The sequence below is a fragment of the Sylvia atricapilla genome, chromosome 6 (assembly GCF_009819655.1).
Source record: "Sylvia atricapilla isolate bSylAtr1 chromosome 6, bSylAtr1.pri, whole genome shotgun sequence".
Lineage (NCBI taxonomy): Eukaryota > Metazoa > Chordata > Aves > Passeriformes > Sylviidae > Sylvia > Sylvia atricapilla.
The window spans coordinates 38,987,997-39,003,747 of NC_089145.1; the positions used below are offsets into that span (position 1 = coordinate 38,987,997).

Below are 15,751 nucleotides of genomic sequence, written 5' to 3' on the forward strand. Positions count from 1 at the left end.
TTCCAGGCCTCTTGGCGCTCTCGATCTCCTTTTGTCCCTACCTTGGGGCCAGGCACAGTGAAAGGAAAAAGGTCAGGTCTGGAGGCACAGGCTGTTCTGCCCAGGGGCAAACTGAATCTCCTCCAAATTACCTGTCCTTGACTCTGCTTGTCCTCATCTTGGCATGCTGCAGCTTGGGAGGTTTGGATGCACAAATGTTTCCCACGTACTCCTCTCGAGCCACAGTAAATATTTGGGACTCAGCTCCTGGGGCTTGCTGGAAGCAGCTGTGGTTGTCTGCGTGCACAGACGTGGGGGCAGAGAGGAGGTCACCCAGCTCCCACCATCCTAGGTGTTTGTGGTGTAGGATGAGGTTTGCAAACGTCTCTTAAAGTTAGGGAAGGGGCAGAGCCAGTGCATCAAGTCAGGCTGTGATCAGAAGATGGGTAATGTTCAGGGTTTGTGTAGTGTTTGTTGACTCCAGCCTAGACCTGTGTGGCATTTCTGCTGTGAAATCCTCTTCTTCTGTTGATATATATGTCCTCTGGAAGATAAAGTTGGGGAAAAGGTGAATTATGAAGTTTTCTCCCAAATTCTGCCTACTTACTCCATGCAGCCCCTGGGAATGTGCAGCATTAGTTACCTGAGCTGGGCTCAGAGGTCCTTCAGTCATGTCCTGCAAGAACAAGGTAGAACCTGAAAACCCCTCATGAACCCTGACAGATGCAGGGCATCGTGACCCAGGATGGCCAAAAATGGCTCTGCATCATTCAGTTCCATGGATCATGGGCCCAGGGGTGACATCCTTTAAGAGGTGACATTGCCAGATGCATGTTCCCTCGTAGTGACTTATGAAGTTCCCAGAGGAACTGTTGTGCCTGGAGTCTCTCTTAGGATGTTGATATGTGGATAAGTTAGAGTTCTGCTCTAGGAGTGCAACCTAGATCATGTCACATTTAAACACTCTTCATTGCTTGTAAACATTTCCCCCCTGAGCATATCCATGGCTGTGCTGCCAAAGCTTCAAGGGCACTGTAAAGTTGAAACAAGAGAGATTTGGATGTAAAATTTCAGTGTGATTTCCCTGAAGCTGATAATCACAAGACTGATGCAGTATCAGCGGAGCAGTGTTTGGTCATAGGCAGGTGCTGTAATTGTATTTAAAGTATGGCAGTTCAATAAACCAGGTAATGTTCCCATAGCTGGAGTCAGGGGTTAGCTCAGAATATAGAAAGTCACTCTTATACTAAAAGAAAGTAATGCAAGAGCTCAGGGGTGCTTCGGAAATGGTTGGTCATGAAGGGTAAGGGATGTTAATACTATTTCTACTAATCTGGCTTTGTTTCACTTTTTTTTAATCCCCTACCAGGACCAGGAAGAAAATAAAGGAGCCACCAGCTGGCCAGAGTTCTACATTGATCAGCTGAATTCAATGGCTGCTGTGAGTATTCCCCCAGAGCTCTGGTGCCTCTGAGCCCCGTGTGAGGCAGCAGCACAGTGGGGACAGAGTGGCAGCATTGTGCCTCAGAGAGTGGCAGGTGTTAGCAGAGGCAGTGTCATCTGTTAGACCAACAGGTACAGCTGCACGATGGAGATGTTCCTACAGTACCCGGGGCCTTTCACACCATCACAGAACCATGGCTGGGCTTGGGGTGGGAAGGGACCTTAAAGGACATCCAGTCCCAACCCCCTTCCACACCAGACCAGATTGCTCCAAGCCCCATCCAACCTGGCCTTGAACACTTCCCAGGGATGGGGCAGAGGGATGAGCAGGGGCTGTGAGCCAGCAGGGAGTGTGCTGCTTCCCTCTGGGAAGGCAGGAACACCCAGTGCTGGCCACGGGCTGCCAGCCAGGCAGAGCCCTGAGCCTGAGCAGAGCTTGTGATCAAAGCCTGCCAGATGCCTGGAGGGTGGCTTTGATCTCCCTGACGTGCTGCTGAAGAGGAGCTGGGTTAAATGGAGGGGTCAGCACAGCTCCTCATGTCTGCTGGGACCTTTTGTCTCTGCTTTGGATTAGCCTCAGCCAGGGCTGGCAGGGCTTACCCTGACACCTCTGGGGTCCAGCACTGTTGGGTGGTGCAGGAACCACTCAGGGAGCTGTTTCAGCTGTAGCTGTGCCTCATGCATGCCCAGGGAGCAGGCAGCCATGGTGCAGGAGTCAAATCCCAGGCCCAGCTCCAGCTGGAGAGCAAAATCCAGTGTCTGAGATGTATCCCGTGCGCACATCCACTGTCCCCAGCTGGGATGCACACTGGTGGGTTGTACTGGGAGACTTGGGAATGACAGGGTTGGCTGTTCACCATCCCCATGGCCTACTCTGGATGATGTCCAATAGCCTGATGTCTTTTTTGGATATCTTTTTTTATATTATGGTGCCCAAAACTGTCCCCAGGACTCAAGGTGAGGCCACAGCAGTGCAGAGCAGAGCAGAAGAGAGCAGGAGTCGTGTGGGGGCTTGGAGACAATGCCTTCATCCCTCTGTCCTCAGTCCAGGCTGTCTCTTTGGTTTTCCTCACTGCTCCTTTTCCCAAGTTCTGAGATTGCCATAAGGATTCCAGACTTCCAGGATGGGTTTAGAATCCCCATGGCTTGGCACGGTGGGTGGTGGGCACTGCCCCTCCTGGGGCACATGGGGAGATTCCTCTTCTGATTCCTGCCTTCCTCCTTTCACAGAGAAAATCACTGATAGCCTTGGAAAAAGAAGATGAGGAGGAGAGAAATAAAACAATCGAAAGTTTGAAGACTGCACTGCGGACAAAACCAATGAGGCAATTCCCTTTCCTGGCTTTAGTGCTGTGGCTTTGGATTTGAGTTCTCTGGCAGAGCAGGGGGTTAAATAGGAATATAAATGGGAGGTGTACAGGGTGAGGGAGGTGAGGACTCTGAGGTACTAATTGCCTTTCTGTTTTGTTTCACCAGCTGCTTTTTTTGTCTCACATTTTGTCATTTTGTTCCTTTTTCTTGGTCCTTTCAGTGACTAAGAGCCACCAGGACAGTCCCTCTCTGTTCAGACAAATCAGGCAACCTCTTTATTTTTCCAAATTTTCCTTTGTACTGAACAGAAGGTTAAAATTCCTTAAAGATTGATTTTTTTAAAAAAGAAAACAGCAATTTATTTTGGTCAGGTAGGCCCTTTGTTTCAGTTTCAACTCCTCTTGTACTTTATAAGGGAATAAAATCACATGAATCTTCAGGCTTTTATGAAATGGAAAACAATTTTTGATGGGGAGGATAAATGGAGGCTGGGACTCTCTCTGTATGTCTCTAGCTTTTCCTAATTTCATTTTCTTTGGAGTCCTCATGCACACTTCTGCAACACTTAATGTGCCTCAGGTTGGCATCTTCTGATGGGAATATGTTCCATTAGGAAATGCCTGACCTGTTTTGGTTATAGAAGAAACAGATTTACTATTGCTTGTAAATACCTTTCCCTCTTCCACCTGGGGTGATGATAAGAAATTCCCAGGGTGGGCACCTGATTTCTCTGACACCTGGCCCTTGTGGGTGGTGGCCCCTGAAGTGAACAGGGCTGGTGGCCAGCCATGAAACTTTACAAAACCCTTACAAGTGGGGTTTGAGTGTTTTTTGAGGGATGCAGCAGACTCCATAGGAAATTTTACCTGTTGGACCTACTTTTGCACCCAGGGAAGTGAACACCGACTTTCCTATTGACTTTGGCTGGAAGAAGAGCAGGCTTTGAAGCAGAGAAAGCAGTTTTCCCCAAGCCGGCAATTACCCCTTTTGTTGCTGCCCATCAGCATGGCTTGTTTTGAATTAAAACCATCCCAGTGCTGGGATGTTCTTGGCTCGTTCGCTTTCCAAGCCTTTTGCCAAACCAGAGGACACCCAGCCTGGATGGCACTGGGCATGGGGGCCCTAAAATGCCTCAGCAGTGTGCAGTGTTGTGTCTGCCTGCTCTAGTGCGTCTGCCTGGGGCACTGCCCTGTGTTTGCTGCCTGCTTTCTGTTCTGTGGCATTGTAAGTCATCGCAAAAAATCAGAAATCCCGTAAAATTGGGGAGCTGTGCCTGAGGGAGAAGGGTGAGGATGGGGAAAGCTGTGGATGGTGAGGCGGGAGAGGTGGCAGAAGGCAGAAGGAGTGACACTGAGCTGTCTGCCGCTGATGGGGAGGTGACTTCAGGGCTTGGGATCTTCTGGTTCAGAACTGGTCTCAAGACTCAAGTTGGTATTTTTTGTAGTGTGACTGCAAACTTCCAACCTCCATCCCGTTTGGTTGATGGCTGGGTCAGCTGGTTCTTTTTGAAATATCCTCACTCTGAAGAACCTTGTGCAGGTGGTGCCTGGTTGCCTATGCTACCAGGCACCAATTAAATTGAGTTTTACAACCTCATCCCTGTGTCTGGGCCACAGGAGTCCTTCAGGCTTTCTAGTATCCATGAGAAATTATACAGGAGGGTTCTAGGTTTACACCAACAGACAAGTTAGCTCTGCTTGAGGGTGTAGGAATGCATTTCCCATGCGTAGCAAGTATTTTCCATATAGGGAAAAGATTCACCCCTTACATTTCTTATAAGGAAAAGAACCCAGAATTTTCCATACCCTCCTGGCAGTGATTGGGTCAGTGCCAAGAGAGGAACATCTATTGAACCCCTTCGCTGTTCTTCAAATCCTGTATCTCTCCTTACTGGCAGCAGGCCAGGCTGTCCCTCCTAAAACATACAGTATTTAGGAAGGAGCACAAAGGAAGTAAAGGCTTTTTGGAGTGTTCTAGCAGAGTGTAAGAGGTTTTCTGGGACACCTGTGCACGGCTTTTTGTTTTCTGTAACTTTTTATAAAACACCTCAGAAGAGCAGTCTCGCTAATTAATATTGGCCACTTCTCTGCAAAGGCTGGGCCCTCAGAGATTGATACATTTACACTGTGATTCATTACATTCTGACCACTGCTATAACCTGTATCATGAGGGTAAACACACACTTTTGGCATTTTGTTTCAAAGCAGAAAATCCCCTTTTTTCTGGTAGGTTTGTGACCCGGTTCATCGACCTGGATGGCTTATCGTGCATCCTCAACTTTCTCAAAAGCATGGACTATGAGACAGCAGAGTCTCGAATACATACCTCGCTCATTGGATGTATAAAAGCACTAATGAACAACTCCCTGGGCCGGGCCCACGTGCTGGCCCACCTGGAGAGCATTAACGTGATCGCTCAGAGTCTGAGCACGGAGAACATTAAGACCAAGGTGGCAGTGCTGGAAATCATGGGCGCCGTGTGCCTGGTTCCTGGGGGCCACAAAAAGGTACTGGAGGCCATGCTGCACTACCAGAAATACGCCAGCGAAAGGACTCGTTTCCAGGTGGGTGGGGCTGCTCCTCTCAGCCCTTGAAATTCAGCATGCCTGGCCATTTCTCCACCTGAATATCCTAATACGTTGATTTTGGGGGTTGGTTTGGTTTTTTTTGGTGGGGTTTTTTTTGTTTGGGGTGGGTGTTTTGGGTTTTTTGGGAGGGGTTTGTTTGTTTTTTGGGGGGATTTCTGTTTGTTTGTTTTGGGGGGTTTTTTGTTTCTTTTTTTTTGTTTGTGTTAGAGTTGGGATTAATAGCACTTGAGTTATGGTTTTGCGTTTGGATTTAGTGTTTATTGGATTTTTTATTTATATTATGGCCTTATGAGTCATGCGCTCTAACTAGCAAGTTAGAAAATGGAGGTGTCTCTAACTCTTTCCAAGGTTATTTAAGTGCTAATCACCTAATAATGAGATGACACCTATATAATTTATATTTTTGACCCAATAATGACCACCCAATGCGGACTACCCCGCAATGCAGACCTTTTTCACCTAACTAGAAAAATACCTTTTTCACCTAATTAGAAAAAAAATACCCGAAACCGTGAAGAAGAAGGTGAAGAAGAAGGACTTAGACAACACCTAAGCTCCTCCATCTTTCCCTGTATATATTATGATATACAAAAATCTTAAATCTAAGATTTGGCTGATGCAAATATTTTGTTGTGGCTGTTTGCGAGTTGAAAAATCTGGAATTACCCCAGAACTGTATCTGGTGAGATCTGCAGTTGAGTGAAGAGGGAGGAAACAGTTTTCTAAGGCAACGCCCACCAAAAAAGAAAAAAAAGGCTTGCTTGTGCAGGGTCACTGTGATCACAGCTCTGTGTGGCTGCAGTGGACCTGGGTGGGCTGGTGTTGGCCCAAATGGGTGTTGATGCTGCATCACCAGCTTAGGGAGCATCCCGAGGAGTTGTTCCTGCCTGTGTTCCCTGGCGGCTTGGGCAGCACTGGGGCTGTCATGGGGCATTTAAGTGACACCCTGTGTTTGGCAGACGCTGATCAACGACTTGGACAAGAGCACGGGCCGGTACCGGGATGAAGTGAGCCTCAAGACAGCCATCATGTCCTTCATCAATGCCGTCCTGAGCCAGGGGGCAGGCGTGGTGAGCACTGGGGCTCTGGGAAAGGGAGGCCTTGGGGTGTGCTTGGGGTGCTTTCATTTCAGTGAAGTTTCTGTGCACCTTGCTCTGCTGAGCCCACTACTGTCCCTTGCAGGAAAGCCTGGATTTTAGACTCCATCTGAGATACGAATTCCTCATGCTCGGCATCCAGCCAGTCATTGATAAACTGAGGCAACATGAAAATTCAACCCTCGACCGGTGAGTTCTGTCCCCCAGCACTCTTGTGGGTTTTGTCTAGTGCCCTTGCTTCAGGGATTGGGGAAATCACATGGCTCTAGAGTCACATCTCTTCTAGAAATTCTGTCTCCAGAGAGGGAGAAAAACATTCCAACATGGCTTTGCTGCATTCTGGTGTAGGGTTAAGCTGGGGAGGATGGCCCATAGGGGGTTCAGAGGATGCTGTCAGCCCTCATCCACCGCTTCTCATCCCAAAAGGCTCCTTGGACATCCTATAGTGTCTAGGAAGTCCAGGCTGAAGGACCAGCTGGTGTTTCAAGCCCTCACAGTGCCTGGTCTGTTGACAGACCAGCTGCCTGTAATTTATTAATTGTCACATTTGTATCTACTATTAATAGGTTGTTCTGGGATTTTTTTTCCTTTCTTTCCTCAGGCACTTAGATTTCTTCGAAATGCTTAGAAATGAAGATGAACTGGAGTTTGCCAAAAGATTTGAGCTGGTGAGTACGAATACTCACTGATACTGCTGATACAGGCACTGGCACTCAATGTCACAGCTAGTTTTAAAAACACCTGTGTGCCCTGGGACAAAGAGTGGTCTTCTGGATAAAACCTGGAGGTTGGAAATCTCTCCTGTTGTCCAGCTCTTTTGCAACATCTGTACTACAGCCTGCTTTAGCCCTTTAGTTCTCTGGCTGCCCAACAGCTCCGTTTGCCCCTGGCCGAGCAGTGGGGCTGGTTTGTCTGTCAGTTTTGGGGTGGGGTGACTCATAGGGTCTGGAGCTGGGACTCTGGGTGATGCTGTTGTGGGTGCAGTGGCCTGCCTGACCTTTCCTGGCTCCTGCCCACAGGTCCACATTGACACCAAAAGTGCAACCCAGATGTTTGAGCTGACGAGGAAGAGGCTGACGCACAGCGAGGCGTACCCGCACTTTATGTCCATCCTGCACCACTGTCTCCAGATGCCTTGTGAGTCCCAGGGGAGGCCAGGAACACCCAGGGCCTGCTGGAGGCTTGGCAGCCCAGCTCTCCTGCCCAGCAGTGCCACGACCTCCCCTTTGCTCACGTCAGTCTCTTCCCTTTCTTCCCTGCAGATAAAAGAAGTGGCAACACTGTCCAGTACTGGCTGCTGCTCGACAGGATCGTGCAGCAGATTGTCATCCAGAGTGACAAAGGGCAGGACCCCGACGCCACTCCCCTGGAAAACTTCAACATTAAAAATGTTGTACGAATGTAAGTGCTCAAGTGTCACTGTTCCTTGCTCATGGCTGTCACACAGTGATGTTCCTGCTCCTTGGCTGGACACAAGCCAGCATCCCTGGAGCTGTTGATTTCCTAGGACTCACTCACCCCACCTTATCAATGAAGCCCATCCTTCTTGTTAGACAGCACTTGCAAGCAATATTTGAGATTTAGGAGCTTTTGTGTATTCCCTGATAGATTTTACATAACCCTGCTGAGGGGACACAGCAGAGCTATCAGGTGTACCAGTCTGGGAGCCTTAAATCCCATTTCCTCAGTCATGTTCCTTGCTGGTGATGGTCTTCTATTTGCTGTAGTAGGATTGTCTCACATGCTACATCTCTTTTCCTTTTAGGTTAGTCAATGAAAATGAAGTGAAGCAGTGGAAAGAGCAAGCTGAGAAAATGAGAAAAGGTGAGTGATGGAGGAATACATAGTGTCAACTCTAACCTTGGCTAAACAGTTAACATACACATGTATCTGCAGGCTTTATAGAAGGACTGAGATAGTATCATGCCATGGGGCTGACATGGGAAATGAGCAAAGCAAATAATTTTTTTCATGGAGAGGCTCCAAATGGGGCATTAAGGCACAGCACAGGCTCCCTTTTGTCAGCTGAGCTTCTCTGCAGGGCAGTGTGGGGTTTAGCCCCCATGGGCTGTGCTGGTGGCAAAAAGGAGAGTTTGTCACCCAGAATGGTCTCCTGGGGCTGTTTCAGAGCACACAGAGCTGCAGCAGAAGCTGGAGAAGAAGGAGAGAGAGTGTGATGCCAAGGCCCAGGAGAAGGAGGAGATGATGCAGACGCTGAACAAGATGAAGGAGAAGCTGGAGAAGGAGTCCAGTGAGCACAAGCAGGTCAAGCAGCAAGTGGCAGATCTCACAGCACAGCTCCATGAGATGAGCAGGGTGAGACCTCAGACCTGTTCCCTGTTGTGGGCCCAGTCCCTCCCTAACCCCCTGCAAATGCTGTGGGGTGGACTGGAGAGACTGAGCTGCATGGAGGGACTGAGAAGGAGGCTTGTTGGAAGAGCCACCAAGGTGTCTGTCCCTAGTGATGGGGTGATTTTTCCTCTCAGCTGCATTGAGCCTCAGTCAGGAGTGCTGAAGTCTTTAAATGCTTCCTTTGTTTCCTAAATTTTAACCAAATGAATTAAAAATCAGCAGGGAGGTATTTCTTATGTGGTGTCCCCCAACTCCATATGACCAGTCTCCATTCCTCTTTCTCTCCCAGAGGGCGATCTGTGCTGCCAGCCCTGGAGGACCTCCCATGCCACCAGGAGCACCTGGTGGCCCTTCACCTTCTCCGACTCCCGGGTCTCTTCTTCCCCCTCCACCACCCCCTCCACTCCCAGGGGGGTGTCCCCCACCACCTCCCCCACCACCTCCTCCAGGTGGTCCCCCACCTCCCCCTGGCCCCCCACCCCTGGGGGGGATGATGCCTCCCCTTGGACCACCTTTGGGCACAGCCTTCAAGAAGAAGAGCATCCCTCAGCCAACGAATGCCCTCAAATCTTTCAACTGGTCCAAGCTTCCAGAGGTAAGCTGGGCAATAATTTGGGCAGTGAGGCTGGAGGTGCTGGATGCTGGGTGGGAGCCCTCCAACCTGCAATGATCCCACTGTCTTGCAGAACAAGCTGGCAGGCACCGTGTGGACCAACATAGATGACACAAAAGTGTTCAAAATCCTGGACCTTGAAGACCTGGAAAGGACATTCTCTGCCTACCAAAGACAGCAGGTAACAGCTGGCTGGGGTGGGCACACCTGGGCAAGGTGCCACCTTATGAGATCATGCTTATGGATTCACTTGTGGTCCCAAAACACATCTCCCATCGTTATTCCATGCCAAAGTCATGTTTGCCAGATTTATTTCATCTGCTTTATCCTCTCATCTATATGCCAGAGCCTTTGTGTTGAGGCAGCTGTTCATGGCTCAGTGTGCCTGATTCCACCCCTGCCCACACACCTGGCCACGTGCACCCTGAAGATGGGTCACCAAAAAAACACCTAAAACCAAAAAAAGAGATGGGGAATGTTATGAAAATAACCCCCAGATGTGGCCACAGTTGGGTAATATTTTTGGATTGCTCTTAACAGCAACTGCTCCATGTGTCTGTATTGGGTGGAAAATTTCTATCCTTCTCTGGCCAAGAGGGACTAAGTTTTGCCCACATCTACCATGGGTGGGTCTCTTCTTTTATTTTTGTAGTGAGCCAAGAGCAAAATGCAAGCTTTGAACAAATATCCCAAACCAAAATAATGTCATTGCAGGCAAAAGTCTCTACTTTTTAATCTCCTGCTCAAGCACTTTAGCCCCAGTTTGGAAGGCATCAAAGCACACAAAGAAAATTAGACACTTATTTTACCCCAGGCAGGATGAAAATGGGCAAAGCCGGTGAGTGTTACAAGAAGTGAGTAGAAAAAGTAAGGAGAAAAGCTGAAAAAGGATGTTCACCTGCTGAACACCTGGCTGTGTTCCTGGGAGCAGAGAGCAGCTTGTCTCCTTCGTACCAGGCTCAGTTTGAGGGATGGTGCCAGGAAGGAGTGGACCAGACCCATAAGCTCATTAGGCAATGTGAGAGTTTAATCTGTTCCAGAGGCTGCTTGAGGGGAAGATCAGGGTGGATTAGAGCAGGGCAAATATCAAGAGTAACCCACCAGAAGTATGTGCTGCCTGCCCCAGTGTTTTGGGAGTAGGTGACCACAGCAATGTCTCTTTCCCCTGGCATTTTTTGAGCTTGACTCATGCCTACTGGAGGGCACGTCTGAGGACAAGGAATGGAAATGGAAGAGGAGCAAGAATAGAAACCTGAGTGTCAGCAGGACGGTTTGCCCTCGAGCCCGTGAGTCACCTGGTGTGATTCGGATTATTGCCAGGCAGGAATTTAAAAATAATTTGGCTTGGCTGAGGTCCTGCTGGGTGAAGTGGCTGGTTAGGTTTGGGGCCAGGAGGAAGAGGGAGATGGTGCAAGGAGAGCTGTGACATGGGCTTACACCCCAAATAGGATGAGGACCAAGAGGGAGATGAATGTAGGGCTCGGGTGGGACTGGCAGAAGATGCTGTGAGAGCATCTGAACAGCAGTTGTGAAAGACAAAACAAAATCCCTCCTGTGAGATGCTGCTGGGGCTGGAGCTGCCCTTGGGGATGTGATGGACAGGTTCCTTGTGGTTTACCTTGTGGTTCATTTTGTGTGAGTGGAGCCATGGAACCCATCTCCCTGGGCCTGAGGGATGTGGTTGTCTAGCTGGAAGTCCCCAGGGTGCTCCCAGTGTTAGTCCCAGGATGGAGAGTGCAGGGTCCAGTGTGTGAGGTTAGATGTGCTGCATGAGATCAGGAGGAGTGGAAGTTTTCCAGGCTGGATGGGGCTCTGAGCAGCCTGGTCCAGTGGAATGTTCCCTGCCCATGGCAGGGGTTTGGACTAGTGGATCTTTGAAGTCCCTTCAGCCCAAGGCATTCTGTGATTCTGTAGCACATGCAAACCACGGGGCACTGAGTACATGGTAAGGGGCTGGGGGAGTGAACACCCTGTCCCTGAGTCACAGTGAACTAATAATAATGGTTTAATAACTCGCAACATTTTGAAGCTCTAGCAAAACTTGGTTTCTGTCACAAAGATGCAAGGGAAGAGCAGGGTTTTCTTGTCTCTGTTCCCTGTCTTGAGCCACTTGCTCAGTGATCATGCCTCTCACTTTCCTGAGTCACAATATCCACAGGACATGGAGCATCGGGGGCTGCCTGTCTGCCCATGCCCCCAAACAAACCAGGGCTCTGAAAATACATGGTCAAGTGGTGCATCCCTGTGGCAGTGCCCCAGCAGGACTTGGGGACAGCAGGCAGAGGTGTGTGCAGTGCACAGAGCTCTCTGACCCCCCCAGGCTGGCTGTTGTGGGGCTGCCTTTGCTGGGATTTGTCTGGTTTTGTTGCCAGGGCCTGGGAATCCCTGAGTACTGCACAGACCCCAGGCTTAACCATGTACTTAATTTTAAGCATCTCTTCAAATGTTTTTCCCACATCACAGGCTCAGATGTAAATGCAGGCTATTAAGTGAGCTCTGCAGCTTTTGGGAAAGGCCCTTTCCATGTGGGGAGGGCAGGAACCCGCTGGGCTTCCTGGGGCTCAGCCTGGGAGCATCCCTGCCTCATAATGATGAAGCTGTTGGGAGAGTCTGTATCTTCCCAGCTGAGTCTCTGCAGATGTCCCTGTCCCCAGAGAAGGTCTCAGCCCTGCAACTGTACAGAACATCAGCATTTACACGTCAAAACAGAAGTTATTGGCTGTGGCATGAGAACTGGCAGTAGCTGTGTAAGAGTGTGCATGTAATGATGGAGAAAGGCAAGTCCAGGACCATCAGGGCTTAGACTACACAGGGCTTTGTGCCTCTGTCAGGGGTGTCTTGGGAGGCTTCATGGGGGTAGAGGCTGGGAGTGGTGTTGATAAGTAGCAGTGACACAGCCAGGGCAGTCCTGGCAGGTCCTGCAGCGGTGAGTGATGTAAAAGAGTCAGGGCCAAGTGGAAAATATATTGTGTTGTTGAACCAGGGGCTTAGCAGTGAGCTGGGAAAGAATTCATCTCCCAAAAAAGGGCTAAGGAAGTAAAGCCTGCAGCTCCTCTGTGCAAGGGAGAGTGACCTGCACAGGGGCCAGGGACAGAAGGGCTGGGAATTGTTTGTGGGGATGGTGAGAGCACATTTAAAACTTACACCATCCTGCAGCAGAGCCTGGATCACATTTCCTGGCAGGGAAAGGGGCAGGGATGAGGCTGGTTTGAGGCAGGGAGGGAGGGTTTTTGTAGTGAAACTTTTCTCTACCTTAATGCATGAGAAGCTCTTCCTCTCCCAGAGCAGAGTACTGCAAAGAAAGTCCCACCATGTCCTTCTCTCTCTCCAGCAGCCTGGGGCAAGTGTGAGCATCCTGGGCAGGTCTGAGGGTTGAAGTGAAAGGAAGAGCTCCTAATTAGAAACCAATTAAACAAAGATAAAGATACCTATTGCAGCTTGTGGCTGTGCTTTGTGCCTCTCCCACCAAGGAAACTGCTGGGAAGAGATTGATAAGTGAAACATTGATCCTTAGCCTTAACTGAACCAGAGACTTTTTAGCCACCAGACTCTTGATCAGCACAGCTCAGCCAAGGGAACGAGGAAGGAAAACTCTTCTGTGTGTGCACATGGGTGTAGTGCCAGCTTTACTACACCTGCTTCCAGTCTGCTGGGGAAGCCCAGCAGGACAGCCAGGTCTTGGGAGGGGCATGGTGCTGCTGGGCATTGGGGTGGCACTTGGCCAGGCTGCTGAGCCCTGGAGAAGCAGGGAAGAGGAGGAGGATGAAAACTCAAGGGGAAGCATGTTGCTGTGGCAAATGGTAAAGTTTTGCTGTGGCCAGATTTGCTCCAGGATGTGCCTCTTGTTATTTCCACTTTAAAGCCTTGTTTTTCCTGGCAGTCACGTTGGCATCTCAGTCCCTCAGATGTGCAAGAACCAGCAATTTTCCTCCTGGCATGGCAGGCTGAGCAGAGCTGTGCCTTTGGGCCAGTAGCAGGGCTTGGCCAGCATCTTCCCACCTCATCCCATGTCCCCTCCTCACCTCTGTGCACAATGTACCTTGGTTTGATCCATTCATGGAGCCTCCTCTTCCATCAGCTCTCCCCTTCTGCACATCCTGTATCCCACATTTTCGCCTGCTTCCCCCCCCCCCATTTCAGCACCCCAAAGTGCCTCCCCATGCTGCCAAAACCCCCCCATAGTGCACTTTTCCATTCTCTGTGCCTCAGTTCCCTCTGGTTTTGCTGAGATCACTGAACTGCATGTGTTTTTCCTGCCTTTTTCCATGCTTCTGCTATGGCTGTAGGACTTCTTTGTGAATGGTAGCTCCAGACAGGTAAGTGAGCACCTGCAGGAGTGTGATGTGGGGCTGGGGACAGGGACACAGGGGCATGTGGCTGCTTCTGAGGGGGGTTAATGTGTGACAAATGGGGTTGAATCAGAGAGGTGCAAAGGTCACCCAGAAGGAGCAGCTTGAAAGTTGATGCTGGGGAGACTGGTAAGGCAGAACCCATCCTCTCTGCTGCGTGGCCTGAGGTCAAAGCCAATGTCTGGGTCCAGGAGCTGGGTTTTTAGATGCAGCTGAACACCGAGAAGCTCCTACCCCTGAACAGTTTTTGTTTTCAAAAGATGGAAATAAACCCATGGGTTGAAGCTCTCTGCTTGGTCAGAGCAGGCAAGGCACATGAGAGGGGCAGCTGGTGCTGGGAGACTTGGGGCTCATTTTCCATCACCTGCCTCTATTCCCACTTCTCATATCTGTATGTTTTCTTCATTAAAACAAGAAAATTAATAAAAAAATGGTAATTTCAGTGCTCACTCTTGGCCTTTGCAGTGGCCATATGCCAGGTGTATGCTCGTGGACATTTAGTGTGGATCATTTAGACGTTCAGGACCTTGCAGCTCCAGATTGTGTTCCTTCCAGAAGGATTGAATAGCCAGCTTTTAATTGATTACCCTTACTAAAATATGCAATATGGTAAATTAAAACCTAGGACAGCATGAACTCCTCGGGCGGCTCTGCAAAGCTGCTGTTACGTAGATCTGCCCATTTGCTCACAACCACAATATTGCTACTCATCTGCAGGTAACATGTTTAAGCCACTTAGGAGATGCAGGTTCTTATGCCACACCAATTCCGGCTTTCAAATCCTTTCTTTTGGGAGGAGTTAATTGAAAAAGCTGCTGGTTGCTTGTGAAAAAAGCTGTATTGGTTATCTGGCTTGGGAGGAGTGATGCATGAAGGGTGATCACAGATGTTTGGAGCAGGGCTGAGCGATGCTGAGTGTGTGCAGCAGCCCATAATGAAACACTCCATGCGAGGGTTTAATGAAGTATCACAAGTATGTATGCTAAGAAAGCCTGCCTTTATTTATTCAGCAGCACCCGTGTGTTTGCAGATTTTTAAATCTTCCCTGTCTGAGAAAATATTTACATTTCTAACCAGTGGCTTCAAAGCCAGCTCTGGTTTATGAAATGACTTACTGTGTTTGGGTTTACAGGCGAGGGGTTTTACCCATGGTGACACTCCTGATTCATGAGGGCCCACTGTGTATCACGCTGCTGTGTACTGAGGGTACTCAGTGTCCTTGCTGCTCCATGGCTCTTCTTCAGGCTTTTCTTATTATTATTTTCTCGTAGAAGGAAGATGCCATCGATGACACTTTGAGTTCCAGGCACAAAGTCAAGGAGCTTTCTGTCATAGATGGCCGGAGAGCTCAGAACTGCAACATCCTCCTCTCCAGGTATGGTTCATGCCTTGTTGCCCTCTGGAGAGTGGGGGGATGCTTAATACCCTGCCCTGAGTGTGCTCCTCATCCCTGGAACAAGGGGTTGGTGACAGGAGCCAGTGCAGCAGGAGAGCCAGTGACACCTGAACCCAGCTATAGCCTTACATCCTCATGGTGGGGTAACCCGGGCGGGGGGGCAGTGCCATTAACTGGGTACGTGGCAATTTGGTGTCCCTGGAAAGCCCCCGAGGGGCTGGGACACCCAGTGAGCTTCCACAGGAGGTGGAAAGGGGGTTGATTTCACCTCTTATCTTTCCCAGCCTGGGTTTTGTTTGCTCTTTGCTGGTGGTTGAAGAGGGTCCCTCTGAGCTGGGGAAGTGCTGGGTGTCAGCAGGGTGCAGGGAGCAGCAGTAACTTGGCCAGGACCTTGCTGCCCACATCGGAATTCTGGGAGGTGGACGTCCCCCTCTTACAGCTGCCCTGCGGTCTGACAGCCTCCTTCACACCCCTCATGAGGCAGGCTCAGCACTGCTACCAGCAGTTTAATCTGATCTCCAAACAGCTGCCAAAATTATAAAAACTATTTTAGCAAGATAAACTACACCAATCAGAGTGAATCCTGAGAAAAAGAAACCAGGTCGCGGTGGTCTGAAAGGATGA

At 49.6% G+C, this 15,751-nt stretch overlaps 1 protein-coding gene across 1 annotated transcript in view; it reads left to right on the forward strand.

Moving 5' to 3' along the window:
• DAAM1 (dishevelled associated activator of morphogenesis 1) overlaps positions 1-15,751 on the forward strand; it is a 91,572-nt gene that overhangs the window by 58,803 nt on the left and 17,018 nt on the right. The window contains exons 5-17 of the mRNA XM_066321600.1: positions 1,349-1,420; positions 2,653-2,747; positions 4,963-5,296; positions 6,280-6,390; positions 6,503-6,606; positions 7,019-7,085; positions 7,437-7,554; positions 7,680-7,818; positions 8,183-8,241; positions 8,546-8,733; positions 9,059-9,364; positions 9,456-9,563; positions 15,003-15,106. Coding sequence (XP_066177697.1) covers positions 1,349-1,420; positions 2,653-2,747; positions 4,963-5,296; positions 6,280-6,390; positions 6,503-6,606; positions 7,019-7,085; positions 7,437-7,554; positions 7,680-7,818; positions 8,183-8,241; positions 8,546-8,733; positions 9,059-9,364; positions 9,456-9,563; positions 15,003-15,106 — 1,805 coding nt within the window. The remainder of the gene's footprint in view (positions 1-1,348; positions 1,421-2,652; positions 2,748-4,962; positions 5,297-6,279; positions 6,391-6,502; positions 6,607-7,018; positions 7,086-7,436; positions 7,555-7,679; positions 7,819-8,182; positions 8,242-8,545; positions 8,734-9,058; positions 9,365-9,455; positions 9,564-15,002; positions 15,107-15,751) is intronic.